Below are 18,795 nucleotides of genomic sequence, written 5' to 3' on the forward strand. Positions count from 1 at the left end.
CTCAAATGGACCTGAAGTAATTTCAGACTGTGCATCATCATCATCATCATTGTAGACAACTTACTCATCACTGAACCTTGTGCAAAAACAAAATCCACAGGTAAAAACACGGACTGGATTTTATGTATAAAAGACTTTCCTTGGTACTTCATCTTGTTTCTCCATAAATCCTCACTCTGCCCTTTGTTCGTGTGATTTTCCCTTAACTGTCTGTTCCTTGTGTTTTCACTGAGCTGGAGGGAAAAAAAGAGCATTTAATGTAGAAACTTCTTTAGGGAATGAGTTAAAACGGTCAGATCTCACCTCCTTTGATCTCTTTGATCTAACCTGTTTGTTATTTTATTTTTATTATTATTTTATTCATCACAGTGTGTACTGTCGCCCTTTTGGCCAGCTGAGCTGAGTTCCCACTGGGAAAAGAGATAGTTCAATAAAGGTTAAATAAATAAAACAGAATAGATCTGCTACAAAATTATCACAAAGTTATGGAGGGGGGAGCGGTTCTGGAGAAATGCAGTCAGTTTTTCTGTTCCCTCCTGGGAAATCTAAAACCTCTTTCTCCTTCTTATGTTTTATTTTAGCCCCCTTTTCAGAAGATTTTACTTAAAGTTTTAAGAACTTTACAAAAGGTTGTATCTCATGATAAAGAGGACAAACTCACTGTATGATTTGCAGAACTGAAGTGAATTAATTTCCATCAAGTGCAGTCGAGTCTGTTGCAACATAGACGTAACATAGTTAATATATATAAAAAACAAAGAAGCAAAGTAAAACTTGTGATAAATGTGATATACTGACAATTAAAACTGACAAATCATCCTCATGTGTTTGATTGGTTGATTGTCAAGTATTTTATTCTATTTACTGGAATATAAGGCACAAAGTATGAAAGTATAACAGTATTGATTCACTTAATGCTGGTGTTTTTTTAATCTTTATAGTGTCAGACTTCAAAATAAATGATAAAAACAAAACATTATGATGTGGGCCCCTGGTAAACCACACATGCCAGTGCTTAAAAAGAAGAAGAAGAAGAAGAGGCAAACAAACCACAGCTTGAGTCCTTTAATTATGATAAACAGAATTAACCATAGAAGGAGGCTATTTTGAGTTAACGCTCCACAGTGTGAAGCAATGGACTTCCCACTGAGAATTCATGAGAAAAGTTTTGTTTAGTGTAAGTCTGACATTGACGGTCAGAGCATGACTTTCAGAGCAGATCATTTCCTTCTATTTCTGTGGAAAAACTTACAGCTACAACAACGACATGCACCAGATTTGTACCGGAGAAATGCTTAGTTAAGTCAATATGGATTTTGTAATTAAACCTATGTCAGTGATGCCATGTGCTTCCAGTTCCACCGAAGAAGTCAGTGCCCTTTTAATCACAAACATGAGTCCTCCTGGCTGCAGGGTCGGTGCATTACGTCACCAGAGAAGTGAATTCAGTGATTAACAGAAGTGAAACCGAAGCCAGAGCTGCATGTGTCCAAAGCCGCAGAGTGGAAACGACTGTGTGTGTGTCTGTGGCTGCCAATGGCTTTGGGATCTGGCATCAGAGTGACTGTGGCTGTGGCATCCATAACCCCAACTCACTTCCAGGTTAAATAATAAATGTTTGGTCATTTAAAAAGACAGACATTTAAAAAGAAAAAAAAATTAAGTCAGACTGGGAGTGTGCAAGTTATGATGATGGCAAACGAACAAAATCGAAATGAAAAGACAGAAAAAAGAGTGAAACACAAAGTTTTTTAGAGTAAAATCCTCTGAAAATACATTCTCTAAAATACAATTAAAAAATCTTAAACACAAACACAGGACCATGCATTTAAATAGAGAAAATACACATTGTATTGTCTACGGTTGCGTCTGGCGAATGCAGCTTCTTCAACACCAGGGTGTGATTAAAGTTGTCATTTATTGCGTCTTAATTATAGAGAATTTTATGTTTAATTTAGTTTCCAGATTAATGTGTTTTTCCAAGCTGAACTCGGTATCTGACTGACTCACATGTACAGCTGGGTATGTTAGTTCCAAAGAAGAGTTCATAAGATCATTAACGGGAAGTGTTTTTTTAATTTTATATTGCAGCATTTTACATAAATCAAAGATTTCCTTTGAAATACCAATTACATTAGTTCCTGTAAATGTCTGTTTGGTATATTTTATGTTTTGTACTGAGGCCAGAACAAGTCAACACAACCTCGGATGAAATACTCAAGGAAAACATGGATGATTATAGCTGCTGCGCAGCAATGGGTCGGGTCCGGGCTACTTTTGGGCAAATTTAGGCAATTCTGAGCAACAAACAGGAGAATAGGAAGACAAGACAGTTGACCTTATAATGTTCAATTTGCATCAGCTGAGGATTGAACCCACAACCTCGGGAACCGAAGACCGTTGTCTATCGCACTGAGCGAATTGACAAGTGGCAGATCAACAGTAGCTTCACAAATTGAGTAAGACATTCACTGTCGTGTAGGCAGATTTGAAACCACAGTAAAAAGAAAAATCCGTTTTTGAGGTAAAATAATGATATGTATTTGTCAAACATCTACTATGAGTCTAAGATGTTAGGAGCCTTCGCACATGGTCCAGTCCAAGCTATTTGGACTTTTAAATTTAGAGGCTTGCTGTGATGCCACCATTAGGACAACTGTCTTGTGTTTCTTGTTGAGGACAACTGACATTTTGATCTGTCATCATCATCATCATCATCACCCTTGCTGGGTCTCGAACTCTCAACCTCTGACACCAAGAACCAGCTCCTAACTCGCTGAGCTAATTAGCTGGTAGTGAGACCTGCTGTGTAGCTTGATTTATCCACTCAGGTGAGTCAGTGCCCGGGCAGCTGTTGTGATGAAATGGTCAAAATTTCAGAAATTCAGTCATCTAAACAAAAATCTGATAATACATAAATTACATCTTGACAGCATGGAAATGTTGGTGATTTGTTTTTAATGATAAGTGTTTTGCTTCATAAGAGAAAATATGATGTTTATAAATTCCACTCTCACATTGACTGCAGTTGTTCCCATGAGAGCAGAATTCAAAATGTTCTCAAAAATTCAGTTTTTGAGATAAAATTTTGATATTTGCCAAACTTCATCAACCATGACTCCAGAATATTGACATTTTTTTTCAGGAAGATTGAAAATGTATTTATCAAGAATTTGATGGTATATGTTTACAGTACTGTTTACAGTCAAACGTTTTCATGCACTGTAGGCTCAATTTTTGCTTAATCAAAAATCTGAGAAACAAGTTTTGTGGAGGACGGTCTGGAGATGCTCTGTAGCAAGTTTGGTGTTAATTGAGCAAAAATTGTGGGAGGAGATACATTTTAAAAGTTTTACAGTTATTGAAAAAAACAGAGTGATGGACTTCATAATTTGTTATAAGTTTAAGTGGACAAAAGTTTCAGCAGTATTGAGGCTACATTGTGGTGAAGTTTCAACACTGTAGCATCTACCGTTGGTTTGGTAGGAATTTTTAAAGTTTTTAAATTTAAACGCTTATTGTGCCCCCCCAAGGAGGGGGGGGCACATGTCCTTGGAGTTGAGTGAATCTGGCATGGGGTTGGATGTTTCTGTGAAGTTTGGTGAGTTTTCACCCATGGGAAGTATGACTTCCTTGGAAGAAGAAAGAAGAAGAAGAATTCCTCGGAATACAATAGGTTCCCGGCAGCTTAGCTGCCCGGACCCTAATAATGTTCATACGTACAGCAGCATCTGTATTATGAATTATGTTCATTTCTAAGCTGTATTTAAGCTGCAGATCGTGCTAATGTGAAAATATAGACAAATATTCACAAATCTAAATCTGTATGTAGGTGAAGTTTATTGTATAAAAAAAATATACATTGTGGTGCAAATAGAAATACAGATAAGGACAAACATACATCATTACTGCAAATATTCTGTATTTCAAATAGAAAGCCATAAAACTGTTACACAGATCAATATCTTCATAGCAGTAAGTTAACTGTTGTTATAGAGACAGTAGATGTGTTTGGGGTAATTAAGTTTGATAATCTGTACAAAAGGCAATACATTAAATGTAGGGCATTATTTTTATTTTTATCTTTTTTTTATCACAATGAAATTAGCCACATTTTCAAACTGCAGTGCCGTGTAGCATTTGGTTATGACATGTAAAGACTGTAGTAACTTCTATCATCCTTTCAAATGATCTATGAAATCAGGCTGTGTTAAAATATACTATGCAAAGACATGTACATATATAGACATTTTTTTTCTCTCCCTCCCTCTTAGTGGTGACATTAAACATTATGCATTTACAGAGTGGTAACAGGCGTGTGTTTAAATAGTTTCCTTTTTCACACAGACGACAATCTCTCGGATTTTCTTGGTTCGCCTCAGATCTGCAGAATAAAAAAGTGATACATTTTTAACTTTTCCTTATCTCAGTAGCAGAGTTTATTATTAGTGAACACTGCTGTTGGACTACACTCACCTTGTACCATCTCTCTCAGGTCAAACCTCAGTGGATTTTCCAGCACTCGTGCTCTGAACCTGAGGAATCCATAAAAGCATTGTGATTATTTAATATAATTTCATCGATAACAGACATGAGGAAATGCACCAAGCATGCATGCAGAGGAATGGAGGGCAGAGACAGTTCATTGAGAGAGATGATGAGTGATTCTGGGAGTAATTCACTTCCAGCCTGAATTATGTGCTCAGAGTTTTTCCGATGCTTTTAACCCATAAAACCAAAAGATTAGCCGGTTACTGGTTGTGAGATTTGTGCCGCACCTTGCCACAGGGGAGATCCTTTGCCAAGAATTGTGGTTTGGGTTTGGTTTTGGGTTTGGGTTTGGGCTTTGGTGCAACTTCTGGTGTCTGGGTTTTCTCTGGGGATCCTGCCAGAGCGCTCGGTTTGTGGGAAGCTGCTGCAGAGGCTTCGGCTCGCTGAGCGGCCGCAGCGTCTTTGACGGTGGTGACAGAGGCGCAGACGGAGGAGGCGTCCTCCGCCTGGTAGCTGTGACTGCAGCTGCTGAAGCCGCTTATACTCTCTCCTGATGACTCGGAGCTGTCCACTGGAAGACGGAGAAGATTTGATTATAAACATGACAGATGAACACTGCCCTACAAAGGCAAAGTGCAGTATCTGTATAAATGCCAAACTGAGAAAAACAGCTTTTTGTGTTTTTCATTGTCAGGTTTAAGCATCAAATTGTGAATAACTACCAAGTCTCTAATTGATTAGATAAAGGTGGACTGAATTAAATGTATTTTGTAGTTTGTCTTTCTGACCAATTTTGACCATTTTATGGCATATTTTGTGACCAATTTTGACAGTTTTATGGCAGATACTGCACTTTGGCTTGGTTTTGGTGCAGATACTGCACTTTGGCTTGGTATTAGCTACAGATACTGCACTTTGCCTTAGTTTTACTCCAATGGAATTATTATAGAATGTAGGGAGTACAGTACTCGTTGCAGATATTGCACTTTGCCTTGGTTTCACAGTGCTTTTTTGGATGGACAGCAAAATAAAAAGCCCAATAACTCTGGAAATTTTTAGCAGTACCAATATCAAATTCTACCAGATGGAAGAGAATAGGCCACCCTTTTGATTTGTCAAAAAAAATTTTTTTGAAAAATTGAAAAAATGCAGATACTGCACTTTGCCTTTGTAGGGCAGAATAGATGAATGGACAGTTATGGAGGAAACCCAACCCACTAATGTAACTACTGTAAAGTTGTGCTTCAGAGTGACCACTTACATAATAAGTTCTGATTCCCGCTCTCGTGGTCCAGGTCGTCTTCCTCCATCGCTCCGGGGGGTGACACATATCCTGCAAGCACCCCCATGACCACCCTCCGTTTCGGCCCACACCCACCGTATCCCACCGGGGACAGGGACCCTCCCCCAGAAGAAGAGGAGGAAGAGGAGCAGCTTTGAGAGCCGAGAGATTTTGGGCGACCCCCCGGGAGGCCGTCTTGTCGTCTCACGGAAGACAGCACCCTGTTTTCTCCAGACACTGTGTTAAAAATAGGTTTTTATTAAAGGAAGCTTGATATAAAATGAGAATGAATCTGTGTTACAGGAAGCATTTGCTCACCTCTTCCCATCAGTGCACAGTTGATGGCTCTGTCGTTGATCGCTGCTTCACTGGGTTGGATATCCATGAAAGGCTTGTTCCCGATACCCATGAACACTCTCTCCTGCATACGGACCTCTGACAAACAACACACGACATGAGATCACCTCCTTAAGAAACACATTTCAAATGAAAAGAAAAGAAAAAACCTGAAACATCTGTGCTGGTAGTACCTCTGTTGTGCACTGCCTGCTCCCAGAGGATCCGCTCCAGGTCTCTGGTCCAAGCCTCCTTCACTTCCCGGCTAACGGCCTGGAGCATGTACGTATCCTGAGTTTTCCTTTTCCTGAACCAGATCTCAAAACACAGGCCACTTTCTCCGCTGTTCTGGGTCATGCCTATGTCTGACGTCTGAATAAAAACAAAGACAAAGTTAAAAGTAATTGCGTTTTTTTTACAGTAGTAGTTTCAAATACAGCAAGCGAGTTTTGCAAACGTGGCCAAACACGGAGAGATTCGACTCCAGGACTAGTGTCAGGGGGATATTTAAAAATGATTGGGCCAGTGGAGAGTTATGAAGTGTGTCCGAGAGCTAATAAACTGCTGGAAAAGGAGAGTGAAATACTGTAAGTGCTGACCGGTCATCTGGAGCACGGTACAGTGAGTCTGGCCTGGTGGTCGCAGTTGTAGTTGTAGGTTCATGATCTTAGTGAAGAGCCAAGAGCCAAGTCTCTACAGAGATTTTTTATTTATAGGGCCGCATCATTATGGAGCGACCAACCTCCATATCTCAAACAAATTGGTCTTCAAAAAGAAACTTAAACTTTATTTGAAAATGTAAATTGATTGCAACATTGGTAGGGAACTGTTAGTAGTAGTTTTTTGCTTTTCTCTTTAATTGTTTTGTGTTTTTTTGTTCTTTTGTTCGTTTTGTTGTTTTATGGTTGATGGATTCAATTCTGACTATTATTACATGTATATGTTTGTATCCTTTTGTATATTTCATGGGGACCCCGCTGAATGCTACAGCATCAGTTTAAGTTGGATCTCTATTAAAATAAATAAATAAATAAATAAATAAATAAATAAATAGAAATTGCCTATCTTCATTTAAAAAAATAGAGAAAAGTTACAAAAAAAAATTCTAAAGTTTTTAGTAAACCTGATTCTGCAGTAGACCATTTTACACTGCTTTTCCATTTTCTTTCGTGCAATCCTACTATTACTATTACATTATGTCAGATATTATTTCTTATGCTGACATCTGGTTAAAAGCCTTGAGTCAATTTTCTCTCCTCTGCCAGTGAGTGATGAAGATGTTTTGCCATGTTGTAGTTAATTTAATTTCTCTGTAAGTGATGACTAAAGTAATTCCACGGCAGAGGTGGCAGCATGTTCTCGGCCTGAAGGAAAAATACACATTGCACTGACTTGTCATAAAGAGGAAGTAGTAACAGTGCCGAGATCTAGTGTTGCGTATTGGATTCACTGGTATTTCGCTGTGTGTAGCGTCACTGTGGGTCAAAATGGCTGTTTGAGGGTAAAGGTTTAATGTCAGGAGGTTAGAGTTACAGTTGTTAGGTTAAAGTCCTAGGGATTTTTTTATTTTATTTAATCTTTATTCACCCAGGTAAAACCCATTGAGATCAAACTCTGTTTTACTCTCTCTCTTTAACAATTTATATTCATGAAGGGTGTTCATGAATATAGTAAAAGAGGATGTATGTGTTTGGGTGTGCACATTTGTGGGTTTACGTATGCAATGTGTACCTTGAATGACTGCTTGTAGATGTATGTGTCATTTCCTACATCGGTCTTCCGGGTCTTGCTAAAGAGGACGAGTTCTTGGAAGAGGAAAATGTGGCGGTAACATTTCTTCTTTCTGAACGTCACCGCAAACTCATCTTGGCGAATAAGCTGCCCCTGCTCCTTCAGATTAACCTGCAGGACACAAAACGAAAGTCAGAGTCTTTGCAGTTCCTCAGAAACAGTGGAAAGCTTCAATAGAAATAGACAAAATGTGTGGACCAATGCACAAAATTGCTATGAATCTCACTGAATTCCCTCTATTTCCACTTCACAGTTTATGGCGCTCCAGGGAATCGCCTCACTCATCTCTAGAAATGATGACTCCACAGTTTTCACTGCTGAACTTATTCAACCCCATTAATCAGGTTGAATCAATAGTATCGTAAAGAGCCAAATATGATTGATACTTTCAACAACACTTTCCCTGGAAGTATACCGTCATTTGCCTGTACCTGTCTCCCTTCTCCCTTTTGCATTTTTTTGTGATGAATTAAAGTCATAAATCATTCTTATCTAGAGAACACTAGCAGCAGTGTATATACTGTAAAACATGCAATCTTCCTGTCTTATTATCTTGCCCAATCTCACATCACTTACATCACAGTTGTGGATTGCATCCATAGCCAGAAGGTTGTTGCCGTGGCGAAGTTGGAAGTGCACGACCTCCAGGGCGGCCTTGACCTCAGCCAGCTCTCTGGTCTGTCCCGGGCCGCACTCTCTCATCATGTCCTGCAGCAGAAGGCTGTACTTACTGATTCGCTGCACGGGCTTCAGCAGATACGACCACAGGTCCATTTTATCCCCCAGATTAAGCTGCTTTTGCTGGTGGAGGAGAAGAGGAGTCAGGTTCAGGTTCAGGTTCAGGTTCAGGTTACTTTATTGATACCCAAGGGTAAACTAGTTTCACAGTCAAGAGTCAAAACAACCAACACAATTCGAAACAAGACATAAAACATAAAACAAGAAACAAATTTGGACAGAAAGTGCTGCAATCCATGAAATAAAAGCATGAAATAAAACAAATAATTAAAATAATAAAAGATACCAAGAGCAAATTTCCTACAGATATAGGTTAAAAAAGTTACAGCTGTTAGGATAAGGTTAAAACTGTGTTGGAGGACAGCTCAGTGTTGAATTGATCAAATCAGGACTGAGATAGTGTATGACATCATCACAATATTGTAAATAAAATAACTCAAAATAATAATATCACAATAACCAAGACATTTTAAATAATCACATTAATAAAAATGCTTTCAGACGAATTCATCTTTGTTATTTGTTAGTTTTGTCTCTGTTTTGGAAAAGTAATTATAGTCAGAGAGGAGAAGAGTCTGTAGCTGTACCCAAAGGTGCAAAAAGACACTTTATGAACTGTGAAAATCCAACCAGAGAAACTGCAAAACAAAAGCTCTAGATACTGTACTGTATGCTACACCATGACACCTCTAACTTCACACTTTTATTTGGAAAGAAGACAATTTGTCTGTAGTCATTTCTCTTTATGAGCCATGCTATACGGTGACAATATGACAACATTGTCCAAAACGTTCATTTATGGTCAGATCCCTGCAAAACTAATGACAAAAAACTCTGTGTTTTTAGTATTAATTAGGACTTGTTAACATGCTAATACATTCAACTAAAATGAAGGACATAAGGAATATAATCTGGTAAACACCTGCATGATAGTGTTTATGTTTGTGAGCATCTTAACATGCTGATGTTCGTGTTTAGCTTTTAGCCCAGCTGTGCATTAGTCAGTGCATCTTTCCAGAGTTGCTAACAGGACTTCTTCATCTTGTTCAAACACACCAGAGTTTTTCTTCTCTTGTTTCTGAAAAATGTAGTTTTATCAGAGAAGGGAGAGAAAGGGGAGGCTCAGTGGGTCTCACCTTGAAGAAAGCCTTTCCATGATTGATGAGAAGAGTGTCAGACTGCGGTTTGTTCTTACTGTAAAGGGCGTACAAACCGAAGCTCTCCCTCTAAAAACACAAATAGAATAAATACCATTGTTATTCCCCCCATCATCGTCACCACCACCACCAAAAGTCCATGTGTACGTGACTGTGAAATGTGGGGCGTTAGTTTACCACAGGAGGATTGCGTAAGCTAATACACCCCCCCCCCACCAGCACCACCACCACTTCCAAAGAATGTGTCAGTGATATCGGCATCTCAGCTGGTGGAAGAAAAGATTCCTGGAAGCTACTGACATGGCACCGGTTCACAGTCAGGACACATCTGGAGCAGCTATTATTATTATTATCGATTATTCAGAACTATTGGTTCAAAACAGGAAACACAGGGGACACAGGCTCCCGTCTGCCCGTGGTCGTGGCATTAAAATAACAATCACACGCTGTGAGTGTTTTTAATATGTTCTTCTCATTGAGATTGTAAGAGCGGATCAATGACCTTCTACACTAGCATTTGGTATTAAAGAAGATTCACTATTCTACAAGAGGATGTGCTCAAATATTTTATGCTACGCTAAAATATATAGACAAATTAGACGCCACTAATATTGGTATTTTATACGACTGACTGTATTGTATATCATTTGAAACCTATAAGGACCAGTTTTAATTTCTTATTTATTTTCTGTATGTATTATAGCTTTTTTCCCCCAAATCCATCATGCACCATTACTGTTTAAATGATTCATCTGTTTTGTTTAAAATTTATTTTTTATATGTTATATGTAAGTGATGCATGTAATATATGTAAATGTGTGGTTGTACGCAAGATCAGTCAATACTAGGTTGTTGAATGGTACAGTAATATTGTTGTAGGGATGGGGGGGGGGGTATTATGTTTACATTTGTATTATTTCTATTCACCTATGCTTCTGAATGTATGTACTTTATACACTCTGTTTCTCTCTCTATATACTGTATATCAATAAAAAGACTACAAAAAATATTGTAAAAACAATAATCAAATTCAGAATGTGAATGTTTCCTAAACAAAATGCATCACACTTCCCGAGTAAACAGTCCCAGTCTCTCTCGTGTGTGCCACATACATGTCGTAGGAAGCAGCGTCCCACTCTGAACGGTTCATTCACGCAGCTCTCCAGCTCGTTGAGGAAATGATGCCGGTGGAAGTCGTGGAGTTTTTCCAGGTTGCCGAAGATGCTCCCCCTCTGGCCCCTGAGGTCCTGAGGGACGTCGGCCCTCTCCAGCTCGGGGAAGTAGTGTTCTCGAACATAACCCAGAGCCTTCACATACTCCCTCTCTGTGGACAGCAGCTCCTCCATTATCCTCCGCAGTTTCCTGTTCCACATGTAGGAAATGAAAAATGTAAAATCAAGTGATTTCTTGCTAAAGCTCATAAGTAAACCCAGTTGATCTGGGGGGGATTACACTCAGTTTTATGTTACTTGTTTGAAAGTAGAAGAGAATCTATGTTATATAAGATTATTTTTAACTGGTGAACAGCTGTGCTATTCATGAAGAGATCGGTGAACTTTAGGTTACAGCTGTAGGTGGGAGGAGGGAGGGAGGGATGCATTACAGTACTTACAATACATTGCTGCTGTTGTTTTCTGCTGGTGTGAGTAATGTCTCTGGGGTCCTTAAATGTTTGGTGGAGCCCGTGCATCCTTCTCCCTCCTCTTCATTACTGTCTCCTCTTGACTTGCAGTTCAGGTTTCCTGGGCGTAAACTCTCGTTATGGGAAATGGGCAGATTTTGGACGGGCTGCAGATTTTGTCCCGGTGGCTGCGCCCAGCTCTGACAGTGTTTGTGTCTTATGTTCAACGGTGAAAAGCCAGAGATGTTGGACAAATGAGAGTTAACGCGCGATCCCTCGCTCAGGGACCGACTCAGTGCTTTGTGCAACGGGAAATCAGCGCCCGCTCCAGAAGAGTCTGCGCCCCTAAGATCTGCCTCGCTGTGGTGCTCTCTTAGCCTCCATTTGGTTTTTGGATAACAGTCAATATTTGGTGAGAAAACAGGAGTCGTTTTCTCATTTTCAACTGCTGCATCGGGTAATCCCTGTTCTCCTTTCAACTCAGGTTTTAAGTTGTGGTCGGAGCTTGCAGCAGCGATGCTTTCTGAGCTATTGGCCACCTCTTTAGGAGAGGCTGGCAGCTGTGTCGGGGAGGATTCATCCTCCCCCACCTCACTCCCTTGCTCCTTCTTCTTCATTCCTCCACCTTCCTCTTGAGAGTTTGCAGCTGTGGCTTGTTGGATCTGGTTCTTATCTTCTGCTCTCTTCTTCTGCGTCTCCTCAAGACGTTGCCTTACTTCTTGGCAATGAACCAAAGTTGCATTCCACACCTTCATAACCCCAGAGACCCCTGATCCCGCAGCACAGGCCTTAACTTTCAGAGCCTGGAAGTGTTGGGTGGAGAATTCGCCACCTAATCTCTCTTCATACATCTGGAGTGTGCTTAGGGTTTGAGCTGAGTAACACCCTTGCTCTACCTGCTCCAAAAAATGACTGCATTCCTTGGCCATAGTAGACGCCTAGAGAAAGAGAGAGAAGGAGAGCGGGAGGCAGGAAGAAATTTGAATGATTAATTCAGCATTTTTCAGATTTAAAGGTTAACACAAATCAGTTTGAAATATGCAGACAAAGGACACTTGTCCTTTGTCTGCATATTTCAAACAGATTTTGTGTGAAGAAGGAAAACAGAGGAGACTTGAATCACAAGTGTCAAATGGGGAAATAAAAAAAACACACACACAAACCTCATGGCAGAAGCGGTACACATACATCAGTGCGTCCAGCTCTTTGGACCTCTTCTCTGCCCGCAACATAAAATCATCCATATTGGATTTGAAAGTGCCGACCAGAGTACGAAAAATGTCTGTTGCAGGAGTGGAGTCACTGGTGCCAACGAGTCCCTCGGCCTCTGTCACCAGGTTCAAAGCATGTTGTTGTTTCTCCTGAAGAAAACCATGAGATGTCAGGTTGAATTCTCTGCCTGTGAGTTCTTTATCTGTTATTTACTCTTATCACTGCAGACATTTAAATATTTCCGTTTCCATCTTTGGGAAAAATAAGAGACAAATGTCGGTACGGGAACAGAAAGACAACCCAAAATAAAAGCCAAATACGGAAACATTTTTACATCCCTTTGATATATTGGAGAAATACCTTGCACTGAATGAAAAAATGTTCAAAGTGCTGCAAAGCCTCTTCAGTGCACACCAGGGTATTATCTGTTGTATAAGAGTCAGTCAGTCTCTGTTCCCCTTCTGAATTGAACCAGGTCCCAATCTGCAATGAAAAATTATACAATGTTGGTTTATGGGAACACTAATGAAAATCTGGACAAAGAGTGACCAACTTTCATATCCCCCTCTCACCATATTAATGACATTTAGATACAACTTCAGTGCATTTAAAACATTTATAGACTTAATAGAGAGCTGATAGTACCGTGCTGATTTTGGCCTCCATCTCTCTGAGTCTGAAGAGAAACTCGAGGTGCTGCAGTGACTCATTCGATCTCATCACCAGCATGTGGAGCTTCTCCTCCACCTGGTTATAAAGGCTTGTTACTGACTCCAGGGCATCTCTGTAGGGGAATATGTAGTTAAAGCAATAAGTTAATTAAGGCTGCTGAATGGAGTGCATTTTAATCTATGATTGGCCTTCACAAGCTTGCTGCTTTGATAAAACTGTAACTACAAATAGATCCAACATAAATGATGTGCTGCTGTATTAGTATATAATGCAAATTAACAATTATTTCAATATTAAAATTCATATTTTAATCTAAACAAATGACCATAGATCCAGTAAAATGCAGTACCATCCATTTGCTGTGCATTGATTTTTGAAAAAAGGCTTCAACTGATGATTTAAAACAGCTATAAAAAAACAAAACAGTGATGGAAGAAGTAGAGTGCATCATATCATTAGTATTAACTGTCTCTGCAACCTGTAGTGCACACACACACACACACACAGGTGTTTTCACTTATTTTCCTTAATTAGACCTCGTCAGGCCTGAGTGGGTGAGTAAACCTGGGCTTGATTTACAGTATAACTCCCTCACACATTTCTCACAGTTATCATTACAACTGTGAGAGCAGGACAGCCTAAGTTATTTATATTAGCACTGTATTTCAAATTTGGTGATATATTTTGTAATGTTATTCCCATAATAGCTCCACCCAGTTTACCTCTGACTAAAGGTCTAATCTGCCTGAAAAACTGGACGCAGCTACAGTACGAGGGTGTGCAGAGTATTTGACTTGGAATGAAAGTAGTGACTTGACAGATGTAGTTATAATGATAAAGTCAAATGTTCCATATCGTGGGAATACTAAAATCAAGGGAAAAGTACCTCAAATTTGTAAGAAAAAAGAACTTATCAGTGTAGAGAATGTGGTAGATTGTAACGATTGTGCTGTTCTGATGTATGCATGTTGGCGGCCTCTGGTGGAGGATTTATGTGCTACAGAGGATGAGGATATACTGTTTCTCAGTTTCTACTACACTGAATGGTATGTACTGTATGACAAATATTTATCTGGTACCTGTAGTCTTCAGACTGTGGAAATCTGAACTCCTCTCTCCTCATCCTGGCCAGTACAGCCCCTCCCTCTCTCTGCAGGCCGACCAGTCGAGTGTCCTCCAGCACCTCCCTCATTGAAGCCCTCTGTTCCTGAATGCACTGCTGCACCTCCTGAAGCACAAGCACAGTCAGCATTTATGCACCCGTCCAAAAAATAAATCATATCATACTATGACTGTACGCATTTTTTTTTTTACCTGGGCAGTGTCCATCTTTTTGCTGCCGTCCACTTTTCTGATGGCCTTCTGCAACAGGCAGTCGGCCCCTTGCAGGTCGGTCATGAAGGAAACCAGTCTCTGAAATGAATTAAGTTCAGAAGTTACTGTAATCTTGTTGCAAACAGCAGCTACAAATCTGCCATCAGCTACATACAGAGAGCACAATGGACAGTATCATCCTGCGGCCTGTACAGATGTACTGAGGTGTGCTTATTACAGGAGACTGCTCTCAGTGCAGCTAACTATGGCAGGAAAGAAAGACCTCAGGGGAACTAAACAATGTCTCAATAAGCCGGTGCATATTCTCATTTGTCCAGGTCATAGTATTTCAAAGGAGGTTAAATCGAAAGCAACTGGACTTAGTTATTTGTCTAGGAAGACGTTTCACCTCTCATCCAAGAGGCTTCATCAGTTCATGTACGCAGCTGACCAGGCTGGGACTGGTCCAACTATCTGGTGTGGAGACTCACTATTTAACCTCTTGTGTGGGCGTTTCACAAGGGTGATGCTGTCACTGGTTCCCTTTTGTGCTCCAAGTGCCAACGACAGTAGTTGGAGTGACAGTCGACTGTCACTCCAACTACTGTCGTTGGCACTTGGAGCACAAAAGGGAACCCTTGTGAAACGCCCACACAAGAGGTTAAATAGTGAGTCTCCACACCAGATAGTTGGACCAGTCCCAGCCTGGTCAGCTGCGTACATGAACTGATGAAGCCTCTTGGATGAGAGGTGAAACGTCTTCCTAGACAAATAACTAAGTCCAGTTGCTTTCGACATAAACAATGTCTCATTAGTTTCTTGGATCTAACCCACTACTTTAACATCCTGTGTTAATGAAAACTTGTTCATCTTTCTGCTTTGTGTGCTAAACATCTACTGCATTAAGCTGTTCCTGAGGAGTGTTTCTATCTTATGCATCAGTGGTTTTTCTCTCTGGCAGTTTGAAGTTTGGATTGAGACTCTTTACAACGAGGCTACTACTGTACAAGTAGTTAATAAACCAAAGAAGAACTTTTCCCTCTTAGATTTATTTAGAGGCCTGGAGATGTAAAATTAACTACCAAAAATGCATGAGAAAATTATCAGACAACACAATTTCAGTGTTGCAGAATTACATTACATGATTATAGAACAACCACTTAGAGGCAACAAAACAAACTTCAGCTTCTCAGCTCCGACTTGCAGTGTAATGACCCTGATCTCCACTCTTGACCATTTCCTTCCTCCACTCAAAGTCTAAACGTACACGTGGCATTATAAACAACAGCAGCAGTTATGAAGTATGTTTGGCTTAAGTGTGTCTAAACGGAAAGTAGGAATACGTTAACAAACTGCATATCTTATAGGGCAGTAAAAATAACATTTGCACAATATTTTGACAATGTTGGCTCCTCCTGGGTGTTAATAAGGCTTGGGATAAAACTCTATGCCTCCACTATGTTCTGACACATGGTGAATAGTCAGTACCTGGTGGAACTGCAGCCAGTCTGTATGGCTGTAAGTAAAGCTCCCGCCCAGGTCAGATGTCAGCTGGGAAGCTTCAACTGTTTTGTTTAAGGCTTTCATGGAAGTCAGCATGTCCATCTGGTAACGACACAAAGACAGCGGCTTGGTGAGGAAGGAAGTAGAAGTAGCACTCACAAAATAAAAAGGTGTTTTAATTCCTGACCTGCAGCCCGGGCTGTTTCTCAGGGCGTGGAGAAGTGTCTTTGTCCAGCAGCATCACGATACTGTGCACAGCATGAAGAGCTTGCTCCTGCAGGAGGGAAAAGGGGGTCAATACATTTAACACAATAAAGATCAGGTGAGGCTGTCATGTGTTAACTGGGGCAGTATTTTATGATGACATGTGTTTGTGTTCTGGGTGAGGGCTCTGTTTGACTGTTCACTCTGGCATGTGTAGGCAGCTGTCTTGTTCCAACCTGGGCCATCAGCAGAGCTTTGTAGAGGTGAAGCGGAGGAGGCTTTTTCCTGGCATTGACGACCAAAGTCATTCCCAGCTCTCGAACATCCTTCCTACGAAAACAATCACTCATGTCAGGGGTGGATGAGGACACGTTAATTTGATCGCAGTGGTCTTGATGTGATGTCATTACATCATTCAAATTCTTTCATGCTTCAATTCTTCCACCTCTCGAATTTTGTATTTATCTTTTTTCACCATCTGACATCCACACAAACACAAACACGCACACACCTCTTCGCATATCCTATTCCATTTCTTTAACACACTCACACACACCCGCCCTCTTAATGCCCTCTTCTTGGGTTACTGTTGTGTGAACCCACATGAGACAGGGCTGCTAATTCTAGCAAGGCGCTGCATACCAGACAGTTGGCAGCCGGCCTGGCAAAAGACTGTTGGAGTACGGCTCTTTTACTGGGGACAGGGGAAGGCCAGGCTATGTGGTAGAAATACATTTTTTTGAAGTTCAAAGACACAATGAAACCTAGTGTAAACAAATGAGACTGTTAAAGTGCTCACTAGACCTCTGAGGGTGATGCTGAAACAGTTTTGGCAAAGGGTCGGCACAGGTCAGTGTTAACTACAAGCAGGTCTAAAGGCACAACTTGATGAGGCAGAATTATTCACTGAGCTGTGTGCCTGGCCTGCATATTTGTCTTGTTGTTGTAATGGTTGTAAAACTATTCAGGGGATGAGTCATCATGAATCTTTTAGTTTGATGTGGGAGCATGCATCATATTAAAAGTCAGCAAATATGTTTCAATGTTTTTTTATAGGCTACGGTCTATAATTTCAATAACACTCTGCTGCCATCTAGTGGTCCGACCCGTTATTACACACCACGACACTGAGCTCCCCCACTAAAGCCAACAATAACAAAATCTCTGCCCGAGCAGTGAGGAAATCCCCATCCCACAATCAGCATGGGTCAAGCCTCCCTCCTGAAAAATGGACTATTAATACACAGAAACATAAAGTAGCCTACTGTTTCCAGTACCTTGGTATGGAGTGCAGGTAGAGCAGCAACTCGCAGAGACTCTGAGCTGACACAAGGGGGGATGTCCACCCCTTTCTGTCGCCATGAACCTCCACAACTGCTCTGCCCGTCCTGTCCCTGCTGCCTGGGGACAAGCAGGGCAGAGAAAAGTTAGTGATATGTCACAAAAAAGGAGATAAATAAAGACACATTAAGAGTTGTGTATTGGATTTTCTTAATGAATACTACAAGCTTTAGGGATATATAAATTATAGATTTTCTTACAGTGACTTAAATGTGAGATTTTGAGATATAGATGTATGTATCGACTCGGGTATAGTGCAAAGTACCTGGCAAACAAATAATGCCCAGTTCAAGGAGACCACTGACACGTCTGAAAATGGATTCTTCTGTTTGTGGAGCCTGAGGTGGTTTAGCTGGAGTCTGGACTTGCGGAGACGATGGCTTTTCTGTCTTTGAGTTGTGGAGTCTGGAGTCGGCTCCATCTGCGGTGGAGGAAGCTTCACACCTGCTTGAGTGCGCGTCTGTCAGTAGATACAAATATACATGTTCACTGACAAGCGAGGGGAAAAATAAGCCTGTGTCTGTGCATATTCTGTTTGTCATCACTTAATTAAGTTATATACTGTACATCAGACTGTTTGAGGGAAGTATATGACCATGTTAACATCTAAACTTATCCAGTGACATTTGCCCTTTCATATGAACAGAAATAATTCCTTTCTTCAGCCATAACTCTTCATATCTCTCTGTCAACATGGACCTACCCTACATCGCTGCACAGCTGTACGCAGACAGAATGTAAACATTGGACATAGTGACTCTGTAACAAAACCCTGCAGTGGCGACTAAGCCTGGCTTTGATTTCAGACATCCCAACTGAACTCTCCTTGGAGCCAACAAAGCCTCGCCTGTGTGTGCGCTCTCTCTGTTTCTGCTTTAATAGCCCATGACAAGCATGTCTCCAGTCAAGATCTCATCATGCCCCCCTCTGAGGGCAGGATGGCGCATGCCAGCGGGTGCAGGGCACACAGAAACCTCCTTCTTGCATGTTATGCTGTCTCTCTTCATTAGAGGAACGGCTCTGCTCTCGCTTTTTACCCAGTGGTATCAGGCCCTCTCTTTCATCCGGGTGCAGCTTGCTATTTCCGTTCACTCCCTCGGTAATGGGGATGACGTGAGTAGAGCCGTGCCGCC

The 18,795-nt window shown here is 40.8% G+C and overlaps 1 protein-coding gene across 1 annotated transcript in view; it reads right to left on the reverse strand.

Annotated features, from left to right (window-relative positions):
* Window positions 1-4,020: 4,020 nt before the first annotated feature.
* quob (quattro b) overlaps window positions 4,021-18,795 on the reverse strand; it is a 28,719-nt gene continuing 13,944 nt past the window's right edge. Inside the window, exons 4-24 of the mRNA XM_083972502.1 lie at window positions 17,928-18,122; window positions 17,599-17,722; window positions 16,558-16,651; window positions 16,305-16,391; window positions 16,103-16,219; window positions 14,615-14,713; window positions 14,380-14,528; window positions 13,274-13,412; window positions 12,989-13,111; window positions 12,580-12,777; window positions 11,408-12,354; window positions 10,908-11,157; window positions 9,775-9,864; window positions 8,477-8,701; window positions 7,841-8,011; window positions 6,304-6,481; window positions 6,092-6,208; window positions 5,753-6,010; window positions 4,779-5,062; window positions 4,477-4,535; window positions 4,021-4,384 (exon numbers count right to left, since the gene is read on the reverse strand). Of these exons, the coding sequence (XP_083828628.1) occupies window positions 4,497-4,535; window positions 4,779-5,062; window positions 5,753-6,010; window positions 6,092-6,208; window positions 6,304-6,481; window positions 7,841-8,011; window positions 8,477-8,701; window positions 9,775-9,864; window positions 10,908-11,157; window positions 11,408-12,354; window positions 12,580-12,777; window positions 12,989-13,111; window positions 13,274-13,412; window positions 14,380-14,528; window positions 14,615-14,713; window positions 16,103-16,219; window positions 16,305-16,391; window positions 16,558-16,651; window positions 17,599-17,722; window positions 17,928-18,122 (3,884 nt within the window). The 3' untranslated portion in view covers window positions 4,021-4,384; window positions 4,477-4,496. The remainder of the gene's footprint in view (window positions 4,385-4,476; window positions 4,536-4,778; window positions 5,063-5,752; window positions 6,011-6,091; window positions 6,209-6,303; window positions 6,482-7,840; window positions 8,012-8,476; window positions 8,702-9,774; window positions 9,865-10,907; window positions 11,158-11,407; window positions 12,355-12,579; window positions 12,778-12,988; window positions 13,112-13,273; window positions 13,413-14,379; window positions 14,529-14,614; window positions 14,714-16,102; window positions 16,220-16,304; window positions 16,392-16,557; window positions 16,652-17,598; window positions 17,723-17,927; window positions 18,123-18,795) is intronic.

This window comes from Trachurus trachurus (assembly GCF_905171665.1).
Source record: "Trachurus trachurus genome assembly, chromosome: 5".
Lineage (NCBI taxonomy): Eukaryota > Metazoa > Chordata > Actinopteri > Carangiformes > Carangidae > Trachurus > Trachurus trachurus.